Source organism: Salvelinus alpinus, chromosome 16 (genome assembly GCF_045679555.1).
Source record: "Salvelinus alpinus chromosome 16, SLU_Salpinus.1, whole genome shotgun sequence".
In the NCBI taxonomy this organism is placed as follows: domain Eukaryota; kingdom Metazoa; phylum Chordata; class Actinopteri; order Salmoniformes; family Salmonidae; genus Salvelinus; species Salvelinus alpinus.
Window position 1 is genome coordinate 42,311,351 of NC_092101.1, and position 16,907 is coordinate 42,328,257.

A 16,907-nucleotide genomic window follows, 5' to 3' on the forward strand; every position below is an offset into this window, starting at 1 on the left:
AGGCAGATAGACAGGCTCTCAGACAGACAGGTAGAGACAGATCGACAGGACACAGGATTACTCAGTAGTGCTAAGCGATTAACTGAAATGTTGACCTCCGTCGGTTCAATCATTTGAATTACATTTAGGTCTGTTTTTGATTCCTATGAGATCAATGCGGACATTGCACAGTTTCTCTAGAGATAAATCAGATCAAGCCCAAACTGTGCGATGTTGTAGTTTCCAACAGGTCAATATTCTGTGTGGTGTAGTGCAGAAAACATGGTAATTAACTACAATGACCATAATCCATTGCGTGCCTACTTGTCAGGTCTGTGTGGGGCAGACACGGAGAGGGATAGAGAGCAGTTGCTTCACGAGGTACACTACATGGCCAAAGGTATGTGGACACCATTTCAAATTAGTGGATTTGGCTATTTCAGTTACACCCATTGCTGACAGGTGTATAAAATCAAGCACACTGCAATGCAATCTCCATAGAAAATATTGTCAGGAGAACGGCCTTACTGAAGAGCTCAGTGACTTTCAACGTGAGACCGTCATAGGATGCCACCTTTCCAACAAGTCAGTTCGTCCAATTTCTGCCCTGCTACAGCTGCCCCTGTCAATTGTAAGTGATATTATTGTGAAGTGGAAACGTCTAGGAGGAACAAAGGCTCAGCCGCGAAGTGGTAGGCCACACAAGCTCACAGAACGGGACCGCTCAGTGCTGAAGCACGTAGCGCGTAAAAATCGTCTGTCTTCGGTTGCAACACTCACTACTGATTTCCAAACTGCCTCTGGAAGCAACGTCAGCACAAGAACTGTTCGTCAGGAGCTTCATGAAATGGGTTTCCATGGCCAAGCAGCCACACACAAGCCTAAGATCACCATGCGCAATGCCAAGCGTCGACTGGAGTGGTGTAAAGCTCGCCGCCATTGGACTCTGGAGTAGTGGAAACGCGTTCTCTGGAGAGATGAATCACGCTTCATCATCTGGCAGTCCGACGGACGAATCTGGGTTTGGTGGATGCGAGGAGAATGATTCCTGCCCCAACTGTAAAGTTTGGTGGAGGAGGACTAATGTCTGGAGCTGTTTTTCATGGTTCAGGCTAGGCCCCTTAGTTCCAGTGAAGGGAAATCTTAACACTACAGCATACAATGACATTCTACACAATTCTGTGCTTCCAACTTTGTGACAACAGTTTGGAGAAGGCCCTTTCCTATGTCATTGCCCCCACACACCAAGCGAGGTCCATACAGAAAAGGTTTGTCGAGACCGGTGTGGAATAATTTGATTGGCCTGCACAGAGCCCTGACATCAAGCCCAGACCTCACTAATGCTCTAGTGACTGAATGGAAGCAAGTCCCCGCAGCAATGTTCCAACATCTAGTGGGAAGCCTTCCCAGAAGAGTGGAGGACATTATAGCAGCAAAGGGGGGACCAACTCCATATTAATGCCCGTGATTTTGGAATGAGATGTTTGACAAGCAAGTATCCACATACTTTTGGCCATGTAGTGTATCTCTACCTGAAAATACACGATCTAAGTGATTGATAGTTGGTATTCAGCAGTCGTAAAAGTATGCCTTATTTCCTCTGAAGAACTACTACAATAGTGATTTTGTCAGACAGCATAGGCAACCGCTCTATAGAGATGAGATGACTTGGTAATGAAATGAAGTCCTCAAATGTCATTTACACAACAACTGAAATATTTAATTAAAGTAATGTGAATAAATGATGGTTAATAAGTGATAAGCAGTCATGAGAAGTCACTACCATCATGGACTTTTAATAATAGTTTTATTCTGTGTTACAGCATTCAACCCACATAATCCATAGTGCATTTAATGTTTAGGAAAATTTGCAAAACTGAAATCGAAAAACAGTGATTATTTTTGCTAAAAAAACGAAACCGGACTGACATCCAAAGGCAGTAATCGCTCAGCACTAATACTCAGACTCTCTGGGAGTGGCAGGGGAATATGTATAAAACAGTCAGTGGGTAGAGAATCATATTATGGACAAGAGTGAGGGGAGCGGGTAGAGATATGACACCCTGCGCTGCGCGGTAATTGGGGAAAGATTCACCTCTATGCTCTGACATGGGTGTCTTTTAAGATGAATTCCAAATGGGTGGTGTTTTTTTTCAAAGGCATTTTAAATTGGTGGTAGTCTTTCAAATGAATTTCAAATTGGTAGTTTTGAAATGATTTCCCCTGCAATTAATGGTATGAAACTGCAGTAAAAGCCCAGAGAGGCAGCAGGTACGTCTGGTGGTTTAAAGAGCAGCCTAGTCTTAGCGTGTCTCAGTGTAGTCTGTCTGTCTGTCTGTCTGTCTGTCTGTCTGTCTGTCTGTCTGTCTGTCTGTCTGTCTGTCTGTCTGTCTGTCTGTCTGTCTGGGGAGGGAGCCTGGAGGAGCCACGCTAAATGGCAGCTCAGATGAAAAGGAAATAGCAGAATATCACCCGGAGACAAAGATAAACCTTTAGATAACAGAAGTGTCATCCACCAGGGATACCTCTACCTTTTCACAGCTAGACATGATAGGTAGATAACAGATATCAGCCACGGGGATGTAAAGAATAATACCCCATGGATGGCTCAATCACTAGACATCACTAGAGGAGTCAGTTGGTGGTTAGGTCTGTATTTAAATATTAATCCAATTATGCCAGTCTGTCTTCATGTAGCTTCCCCTGGTGGGATTATGCCAACCTTTCTAGAATGAAGAAGAGATGGGCATTGGATGCCAGAAAGGGTGTGGTGATGGTGAGGCTGATGTTGGAGTTCTGTATGGTAATTGGTTAATTAATGAATACATTTCACTGAGACTCAAGGCGGTTACAAGGCAAACTGTCAGACAGAACAAGATCCCGAACACATCTCTGGTCCCTCGTCGTTCAGTGTGGTCAGGGGCTAATTCCCATAGATATTCCCGCTCTGCGTGTGTTGCTACAAATTAATTGTGTTTCTTTCTAAAACTGGCAAACAGTAAATAAATCTATGAATAAATTAGCAATGGCACAGCTCTGATAAAGATGCAGATCAGTATTAAATCACATGATTAGATCTGTACAATATAGAAAGGCAGGCCCTAACGTTCTACACAGTCAGTGGATAGTAATGACATAATTATCATTTTTACATGGTTTTATCAGCACGCCGTTATGATTCGGTCTAATCTCATTCACCAGTGATTTTCTTCCTGTCTATCCTAATAATAACCAGATTAATAGATATTCAAATCTCAACTTCTCTCCCTGTGTCTCTCTCCCCCCTCTCCATCATTCTCTTTCTCTCTCTCTCTCCCCCCTCTCCACCATTCTCTTTCTCTCTTTCTCTCTTCCCCCTCTCCATCATTCTCTTTCTCTCTATCTCTCTCCCCCCTCTCCATCATTCTCTTTCTCTCTCTCCCCCCTCTCCATCATTCTCTTTCTCTCTCTCTCTCCCCCCTCTCCATCATTCTCTTTCTCTCTCTCTCTCTCTTTCTCTCTCTCTCTCTCTCCCCCCTCCCCATCATTCTCTTTCTCTCTCTCTCTCCCCCCTCCCCATCATTCTCGATCTTTCTCCCCCTCTCTTTCTCTCCCTCCCCCCTCCCATCATTCTATCTCTCTCCCGCTCTTCCTCCCTTCATCCCTCTCTGTTGTTTTCCTCAGGCCCTGTGAGGAAGCTGCCAATGTTTTAGGTTTGGGTCGGACCACCTCCCAGCTGCAGTTCCATCTTTTGTGTGATATGGCGTGGGTGTGAGGGGGAGAGAGGTGCTTAGAGGAGAACAGCAAATGAGCCAATGTTTTTAGAAGCTATTGGGAAATGGCTAGTCTGAAACAACCGCACTACCTCTGGGAAAGGAACAACTGTGGTGTGTGTGTGTGTGTGTGTGTGTGTGTGTGTGTGTGTGTGTGTGTGTGTGTGTGTGTGTGTGTGTGTGTGTGTGTGCGCGTGTATGTGTGTGTGTGTGTGTGTGTTCCATGCCCACATCCCATTACACCTACACAGTCACAGGCCCAGTGTGAAAGGATTATAAATGAAGGGCTTTTTAATGGAGACTGAATGCTGCGCCAAGTCGAGTGTTCGGGATTCAAACACACACACACACACACACACACACACACACACACACACACACACACACACACACACACACACACACACACACACACACACACACACACACACACACACACACACACACACACACACACACACACACACACAGCTCTTCCTCTCTAATTTATAAAGGTGGGTGGACTCTTCCAAACTCTCTTGATCTGTTATCAAATAATAGGCTGGAAACTGTATTTATTTTGTGCAGGCTGGACAGGTGAGAATATCAAGGTGTGTGTGTGTTTATTCACCCCCCCCCCCCCCCCCCCCCCACACACACACACACTCAGAAACAGCAACTCTCCTCCCTACAGCATCGATCCTAGTTCAGGCACGCAACACTGTTTTACTGATGTGAAAAGAGCAACAAGTCCCTTGGGCCTCTCCTGACAGGATTTCCCAGGCCTGTAGAGCACAGAGTAACACAGTCAGTATAGGCTAGGGCTGGCTAATCCAACCACACCACTACAGGCTAGGTTACACCACCGCTGCTCCCTACACTCACAAAAGACTGGAAAAAGACCAACAAATTAGTTCCAAGTGATTTTAATTTTTAAAATCTGTTCCAAAGTATTCAAACGCATAATAGAGAAATATATGTGTTTGTATACAAATGTAAACAAGGTTTGAAATGATACAAAAATGATGTTTTAGTATCAAATATTATAGCCGTTTGGGCTTCTTGCGGTCAATTTGCAGTCTACAAATTATTTATAATTATGTTCCGGCCCCTTGACCATCCGCTAAAGAAATAAATTGGCCCACGGCTGAATCTAGGTGATGATCCCTGCCATAGGAGAACCCTTTGAAGAACTTGTTTTGGTTCCATGCAGAACCCTTTCCACAGAGGGAAACAAAAAAGGGTTCTCCTACGGGGACAGCTAAAGAACCCCTTTGCAACCCTTTTTTCTAAAAGTGAACTGTACACTCCTGCCGTGACAGACAGCTCATTGATTGAACAAGCTCCACTGTGCTCCACGCCACAGCGGAGGGGATTCCAGAGATATAGTGATGTATTACACACTCAGGTTAACCTGGGACATGAAGGGGAAGGGGGAAACCTAGTCAGTTGCACAAATGAATGCATTCAACTGAAATGTGTCTTCCGCATTTAACCCAACCCCTCTGAATCAGAGAGGTGCAGAGAGAGCAGTTGTTGTGGGTTAACTGCCTTGCTCAAGGGCAGAACGGCAGATTTCTCCACCTTACCGGCTTGGGGATTCAAACCAGCGACATTTCAGTTACTGGCCGAACGCTCTTAACCGCCCAGTATAAACTCTACTTGACCCTGAGCACAGCTCTCCCTGTCTTGTGTATGGCTAGTTGGTACAGCAGTGTACTGTACAGAATGGCAATATTAGGTAGTGGACTTGCCTTATAACTATAGTATGTAGCTGTAGCTATAAGAGTCTATTTGTAGCAGTGTGTTCTTCAGATGTTCAGATCACAGCTAGCTAAGAGCACCCTCAGGACCACACTGCCTGTACACTACAGCTAACTCCCTCAGGACCACACTGCCTGTACACTACAGCTAACTCCCTCAGGACCACACTGCCTGTACACTAGGAACTAAGACCCCAGCTAGTTAAGAGCTCCCTCAGGACAACACTGCCTGCTACACTACAGCTAACTCCCTCAGGACCACACTGCCTGTACACTACAGCTAACTCCCTCAGGACCACACTGCCTGTACACTAGGAACTAAGACCCCAGCTAGTTAAGAGCTCCCTCAGGATCACACTGCCTGCTACACTACAGCTAACTCCCTCAGGACCACACTGCCTGTAAACTATAGCTAACTCCCTCAGGACCACACCGCCTGCTGCATTACAGCTAACTCCCTCAGGACCACACTGCCTGATACACTACAGCTAACTCCCTCAGGACCACACTGCCTGTACACTACAGCTAACTCCCTCAGGACCACACTGCCTGTAAACTATAGCTAACTCCCTCAGGACCACACTGCCTGTACACTACAGCTAACTCCCTCAGGACCACACTGCCTGTAAACTATAGCTAACTCCCTCAGGATCACACTGCCTGTACACTAGAGCTAACTCCCCCAGGACCACACTGCCTGTACACTACAGCTAACTCCCCCAGGACCACACTGCCTGTAAACTATAGCTAACTCCCTCAGGACCACACCGCCTGCTGCATTACAGCTAACTCCCTCAGGACCACACCGCCTGCTACACTAGAAACTAAGCTACTGTGGTAAGGCAGGGAGTTAAAAGTAATGTACTAAAACATTTTTACCTGTGTGTGTGTGTGTATGTCTCTCTACCTCCATCCCTATACCCTCATGTGTGTGTGTGTGTGTGTGTGTGTGTGTGTGTGTGTGTGTGTGTGTGTGTGTGTGTGTGTGTGTGTGTGTGTGTGTGTCTGTGTGTATATATATACTCTATTTATGTGAGAAAAGCAGACACATGGGGCAACATTGAATATGTTGTTCCTCTGTAATAATATACCCGTCCTTTTCTCTCTCCACAGACCTGCGGCCTGACAGTCAAATCATCTTCTGTATAAATAAATTAGAAACATATTGTTGCACTCTAAGTCCCTGAGACAGACAGACCGCGGAGCTCTGCTGAATTGAACCTGACTTCTGTGGTGATCGTTGTTCAACATGAACAAATTAGTCATTATTATTGAGCCTGAGAGAGCCTGACTCATTACCTTGGGACAGAGAGACTCACTCTGCTGCTTGGACAGAAATGACACACATCCATAAGATTCAGACGAACCATGCGAAAACACACAGGCACACAACAAACCAAGCCTTTTGATGTGTGAATTCCGTGGTCAACATGAAAGCTACAGCCTCTCTCCCTATTTTCCCCCCCATTGCCTTTACTCCCCCGTTCATCTCTCCATTCATTCAGAAGTAACAGCACCACCATCCCCATCCTCCCATCCCAACTCCAGCTAGGAGCAGCGGGAGGACCTGGGTGCCTAAATGAACCTGATTCCACATTATCATAAATTAAAAGCTGCTAAACTTTCTTCAGAGGGCTTTTAAAATCAAATAAAGACCCTTCCAGCCTGGACCATGTATAATTCAACATATGGATAAGCTCAATTAGCAGCTGATTCCACAGGGAGGGGGAAATAGGGAGTAGAGGGGGGTGTGTGAGGAGGTAGGGGGATGGGGAGGGAGGGGAGAAGAGAGAACTAGAGCAGGAGCTAAAGGGTGGAGGCAGGGATGCGTATGTGTGTGTGTGTGTGTGTGTGTGTGTGTGTGTGTGTGTGTGTGTGTGTGTGTGTGTGTGTGTGTGTGTGTGTGTGTGTGTGTGTGTGTGGGGGGGGGGGGTTGGAGGGAGGGAGGGGTGTATTCAGTACTCTGCAGCACAAACATATATTAAAAATAGTATTTCTGCTAGCCGAATCTCCTGTATTTAGCACATATCCAGGTTTCGTTATAGAGGAATGGAAGCTGACGTGTGCATACTGCGGTGTATTAACGTGCCAACAATACCTAACAATTACTATTTGAAATAACAGCTTAAACAATTCTGTACCTCCAAAATTTAGAGGAACAGGGTTTTTCTGTTCGAAACACAGAATGATTCATCTTCCAGTTGAAGGAGTTGGGATACAGATCATCAGAGTCTGACAGCGTTCACAGTGATATGCATGCAGCCCCATATACTCCCTCTCTTAAATCATAGATCAAAAACCCATTTCTGCAGGTTATTACAGCTGGAGAGCCAGGATCACAGACGGACATACCACATCAGGCAGGAAATCAATTATCATCAGAACCTCCATGAAATATTTCTAAGATGTAATAACCAATCTTATTTTCCACTTCGTATATGGTTGTGATAGATAAAAAGGCGATAGAACGAACGTGCAGCCAATATAAGTGCCCCCCGGTGTCAATACAATAGAAATGAAAAGGGAATGAGATATGTGAGAAGTTTCCTTGATAGCCGTGTCATTTCAATGTGATGAATAACGATAGAGGAGCTCCCTTTGTATTTCGATCCATTAGGGTGTGAGAGGATGTGATACAGGCTGAGACGCACGGCCGATTGGCTTGCATGACTACATCAACAACAGCTTATGCTTTCATTACCCGTCTACAAACTCCCAAATGTAACGAAGGAGAGAGATATACAGAGATGAGATTATATAATACTGTGTGACTATAGGGATACAGTGTGGCTGAATACTGGCAACACACTATCACGAGTGAATTGATTGATGCTAAGGTTAGTCTACGGCATTGTTTTTTATTTATTTATTTATTTATTTAACTAGGCAAGTCAGATAATCCTTTTCTCAATACAGGGGGTGCTGTTTCCACTTTGGAAAATATCGTCTCCAAATTAAACTGCCTCATACTCAATTCTTGCTCGTACAATATGCATATTATTATTACTATTGGATAGAAAACAATCTCTAGTTTCTAAAACCGTTTGAATTATGTCTGTGGGTGAACCAGAACTCTTTCTACAGCGAAAATCATGACAGGACATGCGAAGGTCAGAAAAATAGTCTCTGTTCTCAGATCAGTTTAAAGCTCTGTGTGTGCCCTATGGTTCGAAATGAACTGCACCCGCCTTCCCCTGGATGTCAGTAACCAATGAGAAGTGGAATGGAGTCTCTACGTATTTCTCAGAGTTTATAAAAGGCAATGGAGTGACATGTCCGTTCTTTTGGACGCTCGCCAAGGCGCAAGAGAGGACATCAGAATGGCATGTTGAAAAGCTCTTGTTATCGGCCTAAGATATATCCGTCTGTGATTTAATTCGATATAGGTGTTAGAAACATCATAACGACGTTATTTGAAACCGATTTATATCAGTTTATGCGAGTATATTGCTATTTTCGGAATTTTCGTAGTATTGCGTTTGAGGATTTGGACATGTGTGTGCCACGTAGCTATTGTTAGCTGCTAGTTCCGAAGTTGAAGAGGACGTTTTACAACAAAGCAACGATTCTTTTGGACAAAGGACACCTTGCCCAAGATACTGATGGAAGCTCGTCCAAAAGTAAGAGCTATTTATGATTTTATTCCGTATTTATGTGGAAAAATGTAAACGCATTTGTCGGCCATTGTTGCGGCACTAGTCTGGCTGTAACGCACACTGTATGTCTAGTAACGTTAATTTTAAAAATCTAACTCAGCGGTTGCATTAATAACTAATGCATCTTTCATTAGCTGTCCAACCTGTATTTTTTTAGTCAATCTAATCGATAAATAATCGTAAACTTAGGTGCCTTTCCAAGATGGCGCCGGCCAGAATGCATGCCATGTTTTGACAGATTACATTGCATAACCACGATTTGTGATGCTAAATATGCACATTTTCGAACAAACTCTATATGCATTGTGTAATATGATGTTACAGGACTGTCATCTGAAGAATTCTGAGAAGGTTAGTGAAAAAATTTATATATTTTGGTGGTGATAACGTTATCGCGCTTTTTGCCTTGAATCAATGCTGGGGTGATGTTAGCTCATGTGGTATGCTAATATAACGATATATTGTGTTTTCGCTGTAAAACACTTAGAAAATCTGAAATATTGTCTGGATTCAAAAGATCTGTGTATTTCAATTGCTGTACGCTGTGTATTTTTAAGAAATGTTTTATGATGATTAATTAGGTAATACACGTTGCTCTCTGTAGTTATTCTAGTCGCTTTGGTGAGTTTTGTGATAGTGGCTGCAATGGTAAACTATGATTTATACCTGAAAAATGCACATTTTTCTAAAAAAACATATGCTATACCATAAATATGTTATCAGACTGTCATCTTATGAAGTTGTTTCTTGGTTAGTGGCTATATATATCTTTATTTAGTCGAATTAGTGAAAGCTACTGATGGAGTAAAAAACTGGTGGAGTAAAAAAAGTGGTGTCTTTTGCTAACGTGGTTAGCTAATCGATTTACATATTGTGTCTTCCCTGTAAAACATTTTAAAAATCAGAAATGATGGCTGGATTCACAAGATGTTGGTCTTTCATTTGCTGTATGCTGTGTATTTTTCAGAAATGTTTTAGGATGAGTATTTTGGTAATTGACGTCGGTCTCTGTAATTATTCCGGCTGCTTCCAACGCTATTTCAGATTGCAGCTGCAATGTAGAACTGTGATTTATACCTGAAATATGCAAATTTTTCTAAAAAAACATATGCTATACCATAAATATGTTATCAGACTGTCATCTTATGAAGTTTTTTCTTGGTTAGTGGCTATATATATCTTTATTTAGTCGAAATTGTGATAGCTGCCCATGCAGGAAAAAAATGGTGGAGAAAAAAAAGTTGTGTCTTTTGCTATCGTGCTTAGCTAATAGATTTACATATTGTGTCTTCCCTGTAAAACATTTTAAAAATCAGAAATGATGGCTGGATTCACAAGATCTGTATCTTTCATCTGGTGTCTTGGACTTGTGATTTAATGATATTTAGATGCTAGTATTTACTTGTGACGCTATGCCAGGCTATGCTAGTCAGCTTTTTTACTGTGGGGGGTGCTCCCGGATCCGGGATTGGGAGGAACTAGAAGTTAAGAACAAATTCTTAGTTTCAATGACAGCCTAGGAACAGTGAGTTAACTGCCTTGTTCAGGGGCAGAACAACAGATTTTTACCTTGTCAACTCGGGGATTCGATCTTGCAACCTTTTGGTTACTAGTCCAACGTTCTAACCGCTAGGCTGCCTGCCTCTAACCACTAGGCTACCTGCCTCTAACCACTAGGCTACCTGCCTCTAACCACTAGGCTACCTGCCTCTAACCACTAGGCTACCTGCCTCTAACCACTAGACTACCTGCCTCTAACCACTAGACTACCTGTCTCTAACCACTAGGCTACCTGCCTCTAACCTCTATGCTACCTGCCTCTAACCACTAGGATACCTGCCTCTAACCACTAGGATACCTGCCTCTAACCACTAGGATACCTGCCTCTAACCACTAGGATACCTGCCTCTAACCACTAGGCTACCTGCCTCTAGCCACTAGGATACCTGCCTCTAACCACTAGGCTACCTGCCTCTAACCACTAGGCTACCTGCCTCTAACCACTAGGATACCTGCCTCTAACCACTAGGATACCTGCCGCCCCAAGGTGTATGCTACGACTCTCTCTCTCTCTCTCTCTCTCTGAGGGAATGAAGGCTAAACACTAGGACTAAACACTAGGACTAACACTAGGACTAAACATTATGGCTAACTCAGGGTAAACTAGAGTCAACTAGCTGAGAGATATTGGACACAAGATAGTACCACAGGATGAAATGCCTCTGCCTGGTCTGTGAGGTCATATCCTGCTGTGACTAGAGCCCACACGTATCTGTTCTTCAGCCATCTCACTGCATGTGTGGGCACCAGAGAGAGGGGAGAGAGGGGAGAGAGGGGAGAGAGGGGAGAGAGGGGATAGAGATAGAGGGGAGAGGGTGGAGAGAGATAGAGGGGAGAGAGGGGATAGAGATAGAGGGGAGAGAGGGGAGAGAGATAGAGGGGAGAGAGGGGATAGAGATAGAGGGGAGAGAGGGGAGAGAGATAGAGGGGAGAGAGATAGAGGGGAGAGAGGGGAGAGAGATAGAGGGGAGAGAGATAGAGGGGAGAGAGGGGAGAGAGATAGAGGGCGAAGTGAAGATCATCGCCCCTCCAGCTTCAGACAGTCTCAGTGTGTGTTGGTCTATTTTAGGTTTGACCTCGGATAACACCGAAAACCTGTGTGTGTGTGTGTGTGTGTGTGTCAGAGGAGGCTGGTGGGAGGAGCTATACTGGCTCATTGTAATGGCTGGAATGGAATAAATGGAACGGAGTCAAAACAAATCAAACACATGGAAACCACGTTTGACGGTTCCATTCATTCCATTCCAGCCATTACAATGAGACCATTCTCCTATAGAATATCCCACCAGCCTCCTCTGGTGTGTGTGTGTGTGTGTATTCAGTAAAAACCTGTATTTCGAGAGGCCCTTTTGTTTTCCCTAATGGCCTGGCAGGAAGCTGTTAGATCTGGTAAAGGTTATATATATGATACATAATATCCTCTAAACGGGAGACGCAGGGAGATCAATATTACTATAGGTCACATGTCTAAGCAGGGGGAAATCAATGCTGCTTTTATGGCTCTCGTATTGGGTGGAGAAACACAAGGTGGACGATTTCTCTCTGGCCTGCCGTGTGGACGGGAGTGTGTGTGAGCGGGGAAGGATATATGTGTGTGTGTATGTGTGTGAGACATATAATGCGTGTGAGCACTACCTTGACAGCCTTCTCACTACACACAGACAGACAGACGGACGGACGGACGGACATACAGACAGACAGACAGACAGACAGACAGACGGACGGACTGACGGACGGACGGACGGACATACAGACAGACAGACGGACGGACTGACGGACGGACGGACATACAGACAGACAGACAGACAGACGGACGGACTGACGGACGGACGGACGGACATACAGACAGACAGACGGACAGACAGACGGAAGGATGACGTTTCAATCTCAGCCATTCACAGAGACAAATATACCCTACTTATGAGCTGCTGTAGAAACCTGCTTTTCCACTCACACAGCGTCAGGGAGAATTGATCAAGGAAACGACAGTCTCACACAGCGTCAGGGAGGAAACGACAGTCTCACCCAGCGTCAGGGAGGAAACGACAGTCTCACCCAGCGTCAGGGAGGAAACGACAGTCTCACCCAGCGTCAGGGAGGAAACGACAGTCTCACCCAGCGTCAGGGAGGAAACGACAGTCTCACACAGCGTCAGGGAGGAAACGACAGTCTCACCCAGCGTCAGGGAGGAAACGACAGTCTCACGCAGCGTCAGGGAGGAAACGACAGTCTCACCCAGCGTCAGGGAGGAAACGACAGTCTCACACAGCGTCAGGGAGGAAACGACAGTCTCACACAGCGTCAGGGAGGAAACGACAGTCTCACCCAGCGTCAGGGAGGAAACGACAGTCTCACACAGCGTCAGGGAGGAAACGACAGTCTCACCCAGCGTCAGGGAGGAAACGACAGTCTCACCCAGCGTCAGGGAGGAAACGACAGTCTCACCCAGCGTCAGGGAGGAAACGACAGTCTCACACAGCGTCAGGGAGGAAACGACAGTCTCACACAGCGTCAGGGAGGAAACGACAGTCTCACACAGCGTCAGGGAGGAAACGACAGTCTCACCCAGCGTCAGGGAGGAAACGACAGTCTCACACAGCGTCAGGGAGGAAACGACAGTCTCACCCAGCGTCAGGGAGGAAACGACAGTCTCACGCAGCGTCAGGGAGGAAACGACAGTCTCACCCAGCGTCAGGGAGGAAACGACAGTCTCACACAGCGTCAGGGAGGAAACGACAGTCTCACACAGCGTCAGGGAGGAAACGACAGTCTCACACAGCGTCAGGGAGGAAACGACAGTCTCACCCAGCGTCAGGGAGAAAACGACAGTTTCACACAGCGTCAGGGAGGAAACGACAGTCTCACCCAGCGTCAGGGAGGAAACGACAGTCTCACACAGCGTCAGGGAGGAAACGACAGTCTCACCCAGCGTCAGGGAGGAAACGACAGTCTCACACAGCGTCAGGGAGGAAACGACAGTCTCACCCAGCGTCAGGGAGGAAACGACAGTCTCACCCAGCGTCAGGGAGGAAACGACAGTCTCACACAGCGTCAGGGAGGAAACGACAGTCTCACCCAGCGTCAGGGAGGAAACGACAGTCTCACACAGCGTCAGGGAGGAAACGACAGTCTCACCCAGCGTCAGGGAGGAAACGACAGTCTCACCCAGCGTCAGGGAGGAAACGACAGTCTCACACAGCGTCAGGGAGGAAACGACAGTCTCACACAGCGTCAGGGAGAATTGATCAAGGAAAAGTCAGTGGTGGAAACAACTCTGAAGTCTGAAGGTTCTACACATCAACACACACCAACAACACTGGCAGCTGGGACTCAGAGCTAAAAATACCACGCCTGCTATTTGTACCAACACCTTCAGCTCCTTAAAATATGTTTCTTCTCTCCACAAGCCGAAACAAATGATCATGAGGAACATATACCTATCTTCTCTTCACTCACGCTTTAATTACATTTAGTCTGTCTTTGTTTTTCTCTCAACAGAGGATCTAACCATTATTCTATTTCTCTCTCTCTGTATTACTCTCTCTCTCTCTGTCTCTCTCTCTGTCTCTCTCTCTCTGTCGCTCTCTGTATCTCTCTCTCTCTCTCTCTCTCTCTCTCTCTCTCTCTCTCTCTCTCTCTCTGTATTTCTCTCTCTCTCAGTATTTCTCTCTCTCTCTCTCTGTATTTCTCTCTCTCTGTCTCTCTCTGTATTTCTCTCTCTCTCTCAGTATTTCTCTCTCTCTCAGTATTTCTCTCTCTCTCTCTCTGTATTTCTCTCTCTCTGTCTCTCTCTGTATTTCTCTCTCTCTCTCTGTATTTCTCTCTCTCTCTCAGTATTTCTCTCTCTCTCTCTCTGTATTTCTCTCTCTCTTCTGAATCGCCCCCGCCCGCTTCAGTCTTACCTGCGGAACACTGGTCCTCGTCCGCTCCGTTCTCGCAGTCCCTTTCGCCGTCACATCTCCATGACAACGAGACACACTTGCTGGTTGACCCCCCACAGTCAAACTTCTCAGGTGGGCACGTCTGTCGACCTATCAGTGGAGAGAGGGAGAGAGAGAGAGAGAGAGAGAGAGAGAGACAGAGGAGACAACACAGTCAGTCAATGAAACAGTTAGATAACTCAGTTATCATGTTGCTCAAATCGATCCCGCCTCAAATGTCTGAGTAAGACAAAAAAACAGACACAGTCACTTTGACACCAGGTCAAAAACACACACACACACACACACACACACACACACACACACACACACACACACACACACACACACACACCCACACTCACACTCACACTCACACACACACACACACACACACACACACACACACACACACACACACACCGGGAGCACACACTCAAACCGAGAACACACACTCAAACACCGAGAGCACACACTCAAACACACCAAAAGCACACAAACATGAACATGAACACGAACACACACACACAGCGTTCCTTCCAGCCAAACCGAGTGGCGCAGCGTTCTAAGGCGCTGCATCTCAGTGCTAGAAGCGTCACTACAGACCCTGGTCCGATCCCGGCCTGTATCATAACCGGCCGTGATCAGGAGTCCCATAGGGCGGCGCACAATTGGCCCAGTGTCGTCCGGGTTAGGGCATGGGTTTGGCCGGGGTAGGCCGTCATTGCAAAATAAGAATTTGTTCTTAACTGACTTGCCTAGTTAAATAAAGGTTAAATTAAACAAAAATACAATTAAGAAATAATACCATTGTTCCTGTTCCCCAGCTAACCAATGGGGTTCCTGGAGTGAGAAAAAAACTGATGTACAATACCTCAACTTTACACTTGGCCCAGACAGCCAATCTCTGCTCTCCCTTTCCACAAATTCTACTACATCACCCATCTCCCCATCTCTCCCTCCTCCCCCTTTCCACAAACAACACTGCTACCACACCTCTCTCCCCATTCTCTCCCCCAACCCTTTCCAACACTAGCCAGAGGATGCCCAATGGAATTATATCCTAGATTACATACTACCCTCCTCCCTCCCCCCACCCTCCATCCCCTCTCCTCCCCCATTCCCAGCCAGAGAGGGCCCAATAACACTATGTTCTAGATTACACACTACCATCCTCCCCTCACCCTCCCTCTTCTCTCTGTCTCCCCTCTCCTCCCCATTCCCAGCCAGAGAGGGCCCAATAGGACTATGTTCTAGATTACACACTACCATCCTCCCCCCACCCTCCCTCTTCTCTCTGTCTCCCCTCTCCTCCCCATTCCCAGCCAGAGAGGGCCCAATAGGACTATGTTCTAGATTACACACTACCATCCTCCCCTCACCCTCCCTCTTCTCTCTGTCTCCCCTCTCCTCCCCATTCCTAGCCAGAGAGGGCCCAATAGGACTATGTTCTAGATTACACACTACCATCCTCCCCCCACCCTCCCTCTTCTCTCTGTCTCCCCTCTCCTCCCCATTCCCAGCCAGAGAGGGCCCAATAGGACTATGTTCTAGATTACACACTACCATCCTCCCCTCACCCTCCCTCTTCTCTCTGTCTCCCCTCTCCTCCCCCATTCCCAGCCAGAGAGGGCCCAATAGGACTATGTTCTAGATTACACACTACCATCCTCCCCCCACCCTCCCTCTTCTCTCTGTCTCCCCTCTCCTCCCCCATTCCCAGCCAGAGAGGGCCCAATAGGACTATGTTCTAGATTACACACTACCATCCTCCCCCCACCCTCCCTCTTCTCTCTGTCTCCCCTCTCCTCCCCCATTCCCAGCCAGAGAGGGCCCAATAGGACTATATTCTAGATTACACACTACCATCCTCCCCCCACCCACCCTCCCTCTTCTCTCTCTGTCTCCCCTCTCCTCCCCCATTCCCAGCCAGAGAGGGCCCAATAGGACTATATTCTAGATTACACACTACCATCCTCCCCCCACCCTCCCTCTTCTCTCTGTCTCCCCTCTCCTCCCCCATTCCCAGCCAGAGAGGGCCCAATAGGACTATATTCTAGATTACACACTACCATCCCCCCCCCACCCTCCCTCTTCTCTCTGTCTCCCCTCTCCTCCCCATTCCCAGCCAGAGAGGGCCCAATAGGACTATGTTCTAGATTACACACTACCATCCTCCCCCCACCCTCCCTCTTCTCTCTCTGTCTCCCCTCTCCTCCCCCATTCCCAGCCAGAGAGGGCCCAATAGGACTATGTTCTAGATTACACACTACCATCCTCCCCCCACCCTCCCTCTTC

At 46.6% G+C, this 16,907-nt stretch overlaps 1 protein-coding gene across 4 annotated transcripts in view; it reads right to left on the minus strand.

Annotated features, from left to right (window-relative positions):
• LOC139541535 (low-density lipoprotein receptor-related protein 8-like) overlaps nt 1-16,907 on the minus strand; it is a 338,404-nt gene that overhangs the window by 106,230 nt on the left and 215,267 nt on the right. For all 4 annotated transcript variants that reach the window (XM_071346287.1, XM_071346285.1, XM_071346286.1 and 1 more), the window contains exon 4: nt 14,592-14,720. In XM_071346287.1, coding sequence (XP_071202388.1) covers nt 14,592-14,720 — 129 coding nt within the window. The remainder of the gene's footprint in view (nt 1-14,591; nt 14,721-16,907) is intronic.